Consider the following 12493-nt stretch of genomic DNA (forward strand, 5'->3'; position numbering starts at 1 on the left):
TGAAGTGAATCCTTCAGTGCAGGTTAAGCTTCAGAAGACTGTAAGCTCATGAGAGACCCTGAGCCAAAACCACCAAGCTAAGCGTCTCCCAGATCCCTGATTCTGAAACTGTGAGATAATAACTGTTTGTTGTTTTAAGCATCTATGTTTTGGCGTAAATTGTTAACATAGCAATAGTTAATTAACATAGTTTTGACTTTAGAAACATGTAGGGTTGACAGCTATTAAAAAAAAAAAAAGACTTTAGACACACAATCAAATGGAAAATGTGAACCTTGTTGTAAGACTCCTAATTTGAACAAGCCCCCCAACTGTAATAAAGTAACTATGAGACAACTACAGAAATTCAAATATAATGTGTTGACATTAAGAATCACTTAAACCACATGGAAAAGAATATGAAAAAGAATATATATACATATAACTAAGTCACTCTGCTGTACAGCAGAAATTAACACAACATTGTAAATCAACCATATTCAGTAAAGTTTAAAAAAGAATCACAATATTGTTATGTATAATAATGATATGGTGATTACATTAAAAAGAAAAGAGTATCATTTAGACATGCATACTAAAATAACTGAGTGAAAAGAGGGGAGTGGAAGAGGCAAGATAGATGAAAAAAGAATGCTAAAATATTAGTAAGTGTTGAAGCCACATGACAGAAACATGAAGAGTTGATTATTCTATCTCTACTTTTGCATGTTTCAAAATTTACATAATAAAAGCTACTTTAAAAGTCTACTCAGCTTATCCATTTTATTGGCATATGATTTACAGATTTCAATTATATCCTTGTCACCTTTTTAGCTTGTCAAACAGCAATACTTCCTAGCCTTTGATGACTTTTAGTGCTCTTTTCTGTATCCTTGCCACTTTTTTATTATGTTTTTGGCAACTAGTCTAGTGCACACAGCTTTCCAGTAAGAGAGGCACCTGCCTTAGGCGAAAAAGGATAATACTGTCCATTCTGTTTCTTTTCATGAAGCTTAATATTTTGTTGATCCTTTTAACTGAACAACATATTAAGACTAAAATCCTTGGGAAAAAAATTTACAAATCCAAGGTCCCTTTTATGGAATTTAAATAATTCAGAATTATTTACTTTATTTTAGATTATTATTTCATATTCTATTCTAAGAAATTGCTATTATTAATTATTAGTAGTAGATTTTTATGTTGATTATTCTGCTGAAATTATAACCAGCAGTTGATCTAACTAACTGGTGATGCCAGGGACTCATTATATATCATACATCAAAAAGCATTCATTAAAGTAGCCTGTAATTCATCTTGGGAATCTGTAAATGACTGATACATTAATCTAGAGCTGTGCTATCCAATAGGCACTAGCCACATATGACCACTAATAAACACCTGAAATGTGGCCAGTCTTAACTGTGATATGCTGTACGTGTTTTGAAGTGTTTCAAATTGATGTCACACCCCAGATTTCCAATATACAGTATGAAAACCAGAATGCAGAACATTAATAACTTTTTAATAATGATTACATGTTGATACACTGGATATACTGGATTAAATAAAATGTATAATGGAAATTAATTTTACCATTAAAAAACTTTTTTAATGTGGCTAACAGAAAATTTTAAATTACATGTAGCTTCCATGGTATTTCTTTTGGACAACACTGATCTAGAGATTCACCTCCACAATGCTAATCTATTGACTGATGTCACATTAATAACTGTACAAATACAATGTACATTACAATGTTTTAATGTACACTAAAAAGTAACGGCTTTAGGAAGGAATACAATTAATGCCACCCTAAAGAAATTCAATTCACACCAAATGGTGTCAACCTGATGCCTCTAGAAAAGGGAACTTGGTTGCTGGGGGTCAGAAGTGGGAAACAGCATTTTCTAATTTACACTGTATATCCTTTTATATTACTAAAGTTTTACCTATTTGAAAATAAATTTTCCATTAAAACAAACCCCTGATAGAATAAGTTGAGATATTGTTAGCAGAACCTTAAATCCCATTCCTTTATAAGTGAACAGCAAACATTATTTGGTACAATTACCCTTCCAACTGTCATCCTACAACAGTATACACGGCTTAAAATGGGATTTTTTTTTTTCAAAACAGATGTTAGTTCATCTGATATAGCCATTAAACTCCCATCATATCCAAACTCTGCTTCTTCCTCCCTGTTTCAGACACATCTGCCTCAATTCTAGCTTATTCCAGTTCTGGCAGTTGCATCTTAGTACAAAGGAAAGACTATGACTAAAGTTGGTTGAGAAGAGGCTTTAGCAGTAAGAAATTCTTCCCAAACCACTCATTTATCAGCAAATGCCACCTGCTAGTCTCTACCACTATCATTTATCCAATGGGACAAACCTAAAAGTACCACCACAGAATAATTAGAAATCTATTACAAAAGTGCTCGGTTCATTTTAGACTGTTTTGGGGGGTTTATTTGTTTGTTTTAATGTGATTAATAAACTCAGTCACTTGCTTATCGTGCTGAAAATACATCCTGTCATACCACCTGGCCCCTTTACGCAAATAGAGCACCACCTGGTGATTGTTTTAAAGTAAAACATAGGGCTTTAAAGGGCCTAACAAGCATGGGCAATTCAAAGAAATAACATTTTAACATCTAGAAGGAACCCTAGATGAGTAACCCCGAGGCAACGTTCTGCAGCGCTCCAAGGGTTTCAATGAGACACCTCAGTGTCTGCTGTCCTGAGCTTGCAGCCCCTCAATCCCCTTCAACAATGGCAGTGACCCCTTACTTGTGTTAAATACTGAGCTTTTAAGTTCTGTTTCATTCAGGACTAAAGACCCTCTTTTAAAACCACTGATTTAGTCCAATTTTCACAAGTTACGGTGGGAGAATATAAAAACCCAGAGAGATTAAACTGCTCATCCGAGAACACATCATTTAGAGAAGAAAAGTTTGATTTAAAATACATTGCTTTTTCCACAAAAGACATATTGCTAAATGCACAAAAATATAAATGGCTATTTATTTTTCTAAAAAACTACTTAACTAATGTTATGCTTTACCTCTATTTTTTAAATTACAAAAATAATACACAGTTGCAAGAGGGGAAGGGAGAAGGGAATAAAATAGCACCTAAATATTATGCTTTAAACATTTTTAGCTTTTTTTCCTTTTCAATAATCAGAAGCATACCTGACATTGTTCTATTTGGTATTTTTAACCCAAAAGTATACTATGTCAGTATATCAAAAATTTTTACAACCGTGTTCATAGCGTGAATGCACACGTAAGCTTTTCACCGTAACCAACAATGCCATAATAAACGTTTCTGCACATGTACCTTTCCGCACATGTGCTCTAAGCTCTATTTTACCTTCACTCTGACCTGCTTGAGTCTGAGCTCCTGTATATGGTGGCTGCTGTGGCTGAACTCCTGGTGGGTGAGCTGCAGAGGAGGAGGAAGCAATGCTGTCGGGAGTTCCTGAACGGTCTTCGGCAGGAGCACTGGGTGGCCCTGGGTGGTCATGAAAAGTCAGCTCAGTTTCTAATACAAGACCTGTCCCCAACAAACTCAATAATAAGTTTGGTTAAGAGACTAAAAATAAAAGTACTATAGAATAAGCACAACCCAAATGCAGCCTTATATATTGATGTATATACTTTTTTCCTTTGCTCCAATCTCTCAAGAATCCAAAGCTACAACTGGAAATCCTTCCTTGTAAAGTGTGGAGTGCTACATTCCTGAGTCCTAAACTCCCCCTGCAAAAACCAAAACTCACCTCTGCGATAACAGTATCCACCACTTTATGTAATCTATTTTTAGATCAACCAAAAGTATCATTTCATTCTTTTTTTTTAAATAAATTTATTTATTTATTTATCTATTTATTTTTGGCTGCGTCGGGTCTTTGTTGCTGCGTGCCGGCTTTCTCTAGTGGCGGCGAGCGGGGGCTACTTTTCGTTGCAGTGCACAGGCTTCTCATTGCGGTGGCTTCTCTTGTTGCAGAGTATGGGCTCTAGGTGCGTGGGCTTCAGTAGTTGTGGCTCACGGGCTCTAGAGTGCAGGCTCAGTAGTGGTGGTGCGCGGACTTAGTTGCTCCGCGGCATGTGGGATCTTCCCAGACCAGGGCTCGAACCCATGTCCCCTGCATTGGCAGGTGAATTCTTAACCACTGACCAGGGAAGCCCTCATTTCATTCTTCAATGGGCCTCCACTGCCCATAAATCAAGTTCAAGCCTCTAGCTTGGTATTCAAGGGTCCAAACATTTCTCACAATTCCTCTTCTCACATGCCCTTCAGTTAAACTAACCTATTCCCTATTCCCCCAGTAGATCTAATACTTTCTCTGCCTCCATTTCATTAATCACTGTTCCCTTCACTGTCCCATTTTCACATACCTAAATAAACATTCCTTAAAACTCAGTTATAACTCCACACTTCTAGTAAGGCTTCTTCACCCATAAATACTTTTCTTCACTTGTGAACTTCTATGGAGTATACTTTTATTAAGACCCTTACCAACTTCTACTTTGTATTTCTGAAGAGGCCTCATCTTCCCTCTTAGACTTGGAGCTCTTTTGGCCAGGTCCCTTTCTGATTCCTTCCATCTGCCTCACAAGACCTAGCTCTCTTACACATGGAACCACTCAAAATTCTTCTAAAATAATGAACAAAGAAGTAAATGGAGAGAATTTGCTAGAGCTCCCATACTGTAACAGGCAAAAAAGACATTCTGAAGATAACTGTAGATTATAGATATGTTGACTTCTTTAAGTTCTTTTTGTTTGGGCAATACAGAAGAATGGTTAAAAGCACAAGTTTTGGAGCCAGACTGTCTAGGTTCAATTCCCAATGCTGCCACTTAGTAGCTGTGTAACTCTGGGCATGTTACTTGATCTCTTTCTGTGCCTCAGTTTCCTCATCTGTACAAAAGAAATACTAATTCCTACTTCATAAGGTTACTGTAAGGATTGTGAGTTAATAAGAGATTATAGCAAATACTTATAAAAGAGGTTATGGGGGAGGGGCAAGAAGTATAGGGGATTAAGAGGTACAAACTATCAATATATATAAAATAAGTAAACTACAAGGATATATTATACAACACAGAGAATACAGCCAATATTTTATAACTATAAATGGAGTATAACCTTTAAAAATTGTGAATCACTATGTTGTACACCTGAAACTTTATATAATATTGTACCATCAACTATACCTCAACAAAAAATATTTAAAAAAGAAATATATTAAAACATTATTTAAATATATTAATATATTTAATATAAAATATATTAAAAATGAAAATTAAAAAATGATTATATAGCAAGAGCTTATAAAAGTGAATACCACTTAGAAAGCTCCACATAAGTACTTGCTATTACTAGCAGACTAATTTCCCTGAGTGCCAAACCTCTATCCTTTGCACTGGTATATCCCAGAACTTAGCACTGTATTAGAGGCACATAGGTGGAAAATGATAGTCCAGATATTGATGAGAACCTAAACTAGGATAATGGTACTGGTAATGCAAGAGAAACTGATGACTGCCAGAGTAAAATGGACAGTCGCTCCTGCGTACCACCATTTCACTGATATTTATCAACATGTAGACAAATAAATACACACGTCCCTCCTAAGAAGGCTAACACAGATAATACAAACACACTATGTTATTATCCTAAAAAAATATTACTTCCACTCCTCTTTTCTTCCTTGTACATAAGCTATTAGTTAATGTTGCTTTTCCTATCATAATAGTTCATCTCTCCATGTACATATTCACTACTGTAGCCAAGTTTTTCACATCATAACCTGAGTAACTTCACAAAGTATCCTGGCATTTTCTATGTGTACAGTTTTTCCTACTTCAATTCAACATACAAAGCTACCAGAAAAATGGTCTTCAAATATAATATGAATCACAGTAATCATATTAGTCTGGTCTATACTATATTCTAATCAAAAATTTTAAGCCTGACCTCATATATAACTATTTACTCCCTCTATCTGGCATATCTTGAAGTCTTAAATATTACGAAGCTGTAATATTAACTCACATTTCAGTTGCTCTAAAAATGTGTTTTTCAGATGGACCACTTATGTGATGTCTTCTTTTGCCAAGAACATACATCATGTATAAGTATTCACCTCTCTTTTTCAGAATGTCACACAATTCTCTTTAATAAATAATCCCATAAAAGTCTCAAAGGATTTTTTCTACTAATTTTCTTTTTCTATCTTTCCAGTTACTGATAATGGCAAAGTAAACTGATCAGGTAAAACCTCCCACAAATAACTTAAAAACCTGGACAAAATAGAAGAAAACAACTATTTGAAATGACTAGAGGTCAGCCAAATGTCAGCAGACACCAAGAGTTTACCCCCTGGAATTACAACAGGTGAGAATTGCAAACCCCAACCTCTGCAGCTCCAACCACAGAAAACCGGTGTTAACTTCACGGTTGGTCAAGCAGCCAGAAACTTGAGGGGAAAAGCCCTTGAGTTAAGAGAGTCACTGAAGGAATGAGACCTAAAATACAAGTATAAGCTCAGTCCCAAACCTCCAGCTGACCATGGGGGTAGGAGGGGAGAGGGTGACACCAAAAGGGCACAGAAGAAAAAGCAGCACACCTAGAGCTGAAGGGACTTAGCAGAGCGGTCAGCTGCTATAATCCCAGGAGGAAGAAGGAGTAATTTGAGTAAATACTAGAGCAGCAGTAACAAAAAATCCTCACAAGAACCTAAAAGAATTCCAAGTCTTTGCTGAAATAGCTCAGCTGGGAAAGCATTAGACTGAAGAATACCAAGTTATTAGAACATATTAACCACAATGTCCAGTTTTCAATCAAAAACTGTCAAATGTGCAAAGAAACAGGAATATGTGACCCATACTCAGTTTCCCCTGAGGGAAAGAGCAGAAGAAACTGACTCCAAACAGGCCCAGATGCTGGATGTAGCGAACATTTCAAAGCAGCTTTATAAGTAATTTTAAAGAATTAAATAAAAATACCTTCAATGAATTAAAGGGAAATACAATCTTAATGAATGAAAAGGTAAGGCATCTTAACAGAAAAAACTAACACTATAAGAAGAACCAAACAGAAATTCTAGAGCTGAAAGCACAGTAACTGAGAGGTAAAATTCACTAGAAAGGTTTAACAGCAGATTGGAAATGGTAGAAAAAAATCAGTGAACGTGAAGAGTGATCAACAGGAATCATCCAATATGAAGAACAGAGAGAAAAAAGAGTGAAGAAAAATGAACCTCAGAGAGCCATGGGACAATCAAGCTCTCCAGTGTACATGTAACTGGAATCCCAAAAGAGAGAAAGCAGAAAAAATGTTGAAGAAATGATGCCCAAAATATAAAAAGAAAGCACAGTATAGATGCTGTTTTAAGGTTAAAAACATTCAAATAAAAGCAGTTTCTACACTAAATTAAACCAGAAATCTTCATTTAAATTGCCTTAATTTAAGATCAAAAGAAAGAATATCAAATATAATTTAAATCCAGCAACACATCTGAAATAAGATTATAAATGATTCAGATTTTTTAAAAAATAAACCCTCTGAATTCTACTTCTGATAAAATTTACCTGAACCAACAGAGGTTATTCTTTAAAGAGGACAGTTCTATTGCCTGGGAGAGGGCATGAGAAAGCTTTCCAGGGTGCTGGAAATCATCTACATCTTGATCTTGTTGGTATTTTACATAGGGTATGTACATAAGGTATATATGTATATATATATATATATATATATATATATATATAGGGTATAAACATTTATTGAACTGAACTCTTAAGATCTGAGCACTTCACCATATCCAAGTTATCTTCCATTAAAGAAGGAAAGAAGGAAAGGGGAGGAAGGAGAGGGGGAATAAAGGATGGGAGGAAGGCACTAACTTACCTGAAACCTGATCATCTGTTAAGCCAAATGCTGACATGACATTTTTATTGATTTCATCTTGGTTTTTTAAAGGATCAAAAGCTGACATACTTGCTGCCATAACCTGAGTAGACTGTTTCCCAGAAGAATCAGAAGCAGCAGGCTTTTCTTCCCTACTATCCACAGTATCTATAAAAGAAATAAGCAAAAACTTGTTTCTATTTTATCTATACTCAATAAGGCCTATAAAATATATGACAGCAAAATATATATGTGCATATACTCTGGAATGTTGAGGGTATCTCTGAAAATAGGATTATAGATAATTTTACCTTCTTCTTTGTACTTGTTTATATTTTTGTTTGTAAAATCAGGAAAAAAGGTCAAAAAGAGATGCAAAATAGATAAAATCTCTTGAGAAAGCTATTATGTATGTCCTTCCCTAAGAATTATCAGATGAGAAAAAAAATACAAGCACCTTTACAGACAGAAACATTTTTATCCTTCTTTTTGAAGACCTATGACCTATATCCTAATATCAGACTCATACTGTGCACTAATGCTTTATTTTCTAAAAGGATAAAAAAGCTTAACTGAAGTTATGATATCAACTTCTATGTTTTATTTTTACTTGTCTTCTGGTTCATTATTAAAGTACATGGAAACCTCAAGCCAATGCATACTTTTAATTTACTATGTCTTCCTTTAAAATACTTATTACTTATTACAGATAAAACGATATGTGTCTGAGATTTGCTCAAAATAACATGGGGGGGTAGAAATGTGTGCAAGTATAGATGGCATGATACTATGAATTGATAATTGTTGAAGCTGTGTGGGTTCATGAAATTCATTATAGTATTATGCCTCCGTTTGTATATGTTTCAATTTTTCCATAATAAAATATTTTGAAAAATAGAATTTTAAACATTATGAGCAGGAAAAATTTTAAACCATGCTTTTCTTCTAAGGATACTACGGTACTAAACAGGCATTTACACTACCTTGTGAAAGAAAAGGGGTTCAAGAATAACCTACATTTTATAAATAGAAACTTAAGGCCAACAAATAAAAACAAAACGAACAAGTTAACGAAAAGAATACTGCTAACCACTTACTCAAATAACAGACAATTATCAATTCCTTTCTGTTACCAACCAAGTAAATGAACATCAGTTATTAAATCATCTCTGTGATCAAGACCAAATTTACCTTGTGAAAAAATATACGGACTAAGTGGAATATAAGCACACATGGGCTTACAGCTCTCATTTATTCCTATCATTCCTTTAGTTACATTAATATTTCCTAAATTTCTGTAAGAAAGCTTCTATAACTACTGCTTTAAAATAAGTCTGCCAGTCGTCCATCTTCCTCACCAATTTCCCTCCTCTAATTCCAAGGCCACATCCCAAGAGCACATCACACCAATCTTATGATTATTTCCCCTCACAGTGCTACCTTCCACTACCTATGCATACTTCCAATTAGGGCAAACTAAATTCACCAGGGAACACAATATATGTCCACTAGCTCACTACTTCCTCCAGTAGCTACTGCAGAGCTACTGCTACAGGTCAATCCAGTATTTAAGGTGGCCTACACATCATCTGCCTCATAGAGGAAAGCAAATGTCCAAGCAAGTGTCCAAGGAGTCCATTACAGAGGTAGAGTGCTGAAAAACATAGGTAGCGATATTTTTTTTTTGCGGTACACAGGCCTCTCACTGTTGTGGCCTCTCCCGTTGTAGAGCACAGGCTCCAGACACGCAGGCTCAGCAGCCATGGCTCACGGGCCCAGCCGCTCCGCGGCATGTGGGATCTTCCCAGACCGGGGCACGAACCCGTGTCCCCTGCATCAGCAGGTGGACTCTCAACCACTGCGCCACCAGAGAAGCCCAAGGCACAGCATTTTGAAGAGCACTGACAGCTGAATTGTAGTTTTGTTTTTTGTTTTTTTTTTTGTGGTACGCGGGCCTCTCACTGTTGTGGCCTCTCCCGCTGCGGAGCACAGGCTCCGGATGCGCAGGCTCAGCGGCCATGGCTCACGGGCCCAGCCGCTCCGCGGCAGGTGGGATCTTCCCGGACTGGGGCACGAACCCGTGTCCCCTGCATCGGCAGGCGGACTCTCAACCACTGCGCCACCAGGGAAGCCCCTGAGTGGTAGTTCTGTTTGGTGAACCAGACTTTCAGTTTCTGATGTAGCTTTTTGGCCTATTTTATGCTTGTTTTTTTTTCTTGAGATTATAAAATCAGAATATGTTCTAAGAGCTTACAAGCTTAGGAAATTTCATAAAATAGGTAAGCAATCTAAGTACAGGAGAGAAAAAAAAAGTTACAACCATCTATAAAAATAAAGCATAGGGCTTCCTTGGTGTTGGGTGTTGAATTATGATAAAAACTCTCCAGAAAGTGGGCATCGAGGGAACCTATCTCAACGTAATAAAGGCCATATATGACAAACCCACAGCCAACATCATTCTCAATGGTGGAAAACTGAAAGCATTTCCTCTAAGATCAGGAACAAGACAAGGATGTCCACTCTCGTCACTATTATTCAACATAGTTTTGTAACTGCTAGCCACAGCAATCAGAGAAGAAATACAAATTGCAAAAGAAGAAATAAAACTGTCACTGTTTGCAGATGACATGATACTATACACAAATAATCCTAAAGATGCTACCAGAAAACTACTAGAGCTAATCAGTGAATTTGGTAAAGTTGCAGGATACAAAATTAATGCACAGGGCTTCCCTGGTGGCACAGTGTTTGAGAGTCCACCTGCCGATGCAGGGGACACGGGTTCATGCCCTGGTCCGGGAAGATCCTACATGCTGCGGAGCGGCTGGGCCCATGAGCCATGGCCGCTGAGCCTGCACATCCGGAGCCTGTGCTCTGCAACGGGAGAGGCCACAACAGTGAGAGGCCCGCATACCGCAAAAAAAAAAAACAAAATTAATGCACAAAAATCTCTTGCATTCCTGTACACTAACACCAAAAGATCAGAAAGAGAAATTAAGGAAACAATCCCATTCACCACTGCAACAAAAAGAATAAAATACCTAGGAATAAACCTACCTAAGGAGGTAAAAGACCTGTCCTCAGAAAATTATAAGACACAGATGAAAGAAATCAAGGGTGACACAAACATATGGAGAGGTACACCATGTTCCTGGATTGGAACAATAAATACTGTGAAAATGACTCTACTACCCAAAGCAATCTACAGATTCAATACAATCTCTATCAAATTACCAATGGCATTTTTTACAGAACTAGAACAAAAAAATCTTAAAATTTGTATGGAGATACAAAAGACTCCAAACAGCCAGAGCAATCTTGAGGGAAAAAAATGGTGGAAGAATCAGACTCCCTAATTTCAGACTATACTACAAAGCTACAGTACTCAAGACAATATGGTACTGGCACAAAAACAGAAATATAGATCAATGGAACAGGACAGAAAGCCCAAAGATAAACCCAAACACCTATGGTCAACTTATCTATGACAAAGGAAGCAAGGATATATAATGGAGAAAAGACAGTCTCTTCAATAAGTGGCGCTGGGAAAACTGGATGGCTACATGTAAAAGAATGAAATTAGGACATTCCCTAATACCATACACAAAAATAAACTTAAAATGGATTGAAGACCTAAATGTAAGACTGGACGCTATAAAACTCTTAGAGGAAAACATAGGAAGAACACTCTTTGACATAAATCACAGCAAGATGTTTTATGACCCACCTCCTAGAGTAATGGAAATAAAAACAAAAATAAACAAATGGGACCTAATGAAACTTAAAAGCTTTGGCACAGCAAAGGAAACTACAAACAAGCGAAAAGACAACCCTCAGAATGGGAGAAAATATTTGCAAATGAATCAACAGACAAAGGATTAATCTCCAAAATATATAAACAGATCATGCAGATCAATATTAAAACAACAAACAACCCAATCCAAAAATGGGCAGAAGACCTAAATAGACATTTCTCCAAAGAAGACAAACAGATGGCCAAGAAGTCCATGAAAGGCTGCTCAACATCACTCATTATTACAGAAATGCAAATCAAAGCTACAATGAGGGGGCTTCCCTGGTGGCGCAGTGGTTAAGAATACGCCTGCCAATGCAGGGGACACAGGTTCAAGCCCTGGTCTGGGAAGATCCCACATGCCACGGAGCATCTAGGCCCGTGAGCCACAACTACTAAACCTGCGCATCTGGAGCTTGTGCTCCACAACAAGAGAGGCCAGGACAGTGAGAGGCCCACGCACCACGATTAAGTGGCCCCCACTCGCCGCAACTAGAGAAAGCCCTCACACAGAAACAAAGACCCAACACAGCTAAAAAAAAAAAAAAAAAAAAAACCTACAATGAGGTATCACCTCACACCAGTCAGAAATGGCATCATCAGAAAATCTACAAACAACAAATGCTAGAGAGGGTGTGGAATAAAGGGAACGCTCTTGCACTGTCGGTGGGAATGTAATTTGATACAGCCACTATTGAGAACAGTATGGAGGTTCCTTAAAAACCTAAAAATAAAACTACCATATGACCCAGCAATCCCACTACTGGGCATATACCCAGAGAAAACCATAATTCAAAAAGACA

General features: G+C 37.0%; 1 protein-coding gene across 9 annotated transcripts in view; it reads right to left on the bottom strand.

Moving 5' to 3' along the window:
- TFG (trafficking from ER to golgi regulator) overlaps nt 1-12493 on the bottom strand; it is a 43437-nt gene that overhangs the window by 6744 nt on the left and 24200 nt on the right. For 3 of the 9 annotated variants that reach the window (XM_012534057.3, XM_033433302.2, XM_049710070.1), the window contains exons 5-6: nt 7898-8065; nt 3369-3497 (exon numbers count right to left, since the gene is read on the bottom strand). In XM_012534057.3, coding sequence (XP_012389511.1) covers nt 3369-3497; nt 7898-8065 — 297 coding nt within the window. Of the gene's footprint in view, nt 1-3356; nt 3498-7897; nt 8066-12493 lie in introns of all 9 variants that reach the window. The other 6 variants (XM_012534056.3, XM_004272601.4, XM_049710069.1 and 3 more) reach the window with 3 other exon arrangements.

This window comes from Orcinus orca, chromosome 5, assembly GCF_937001465.1.
Source record: "Orcinus orca chromosome 5, mOrcOrc1.1, whole genome shotgun sequence".
Taxonomy (NCBI): domain Eukaryota; kingdom Metazoa; phylum Chordata; class Mammalia; order Artiodactyla; family Delphinidae; genus Orcinus; species Orcinus orca.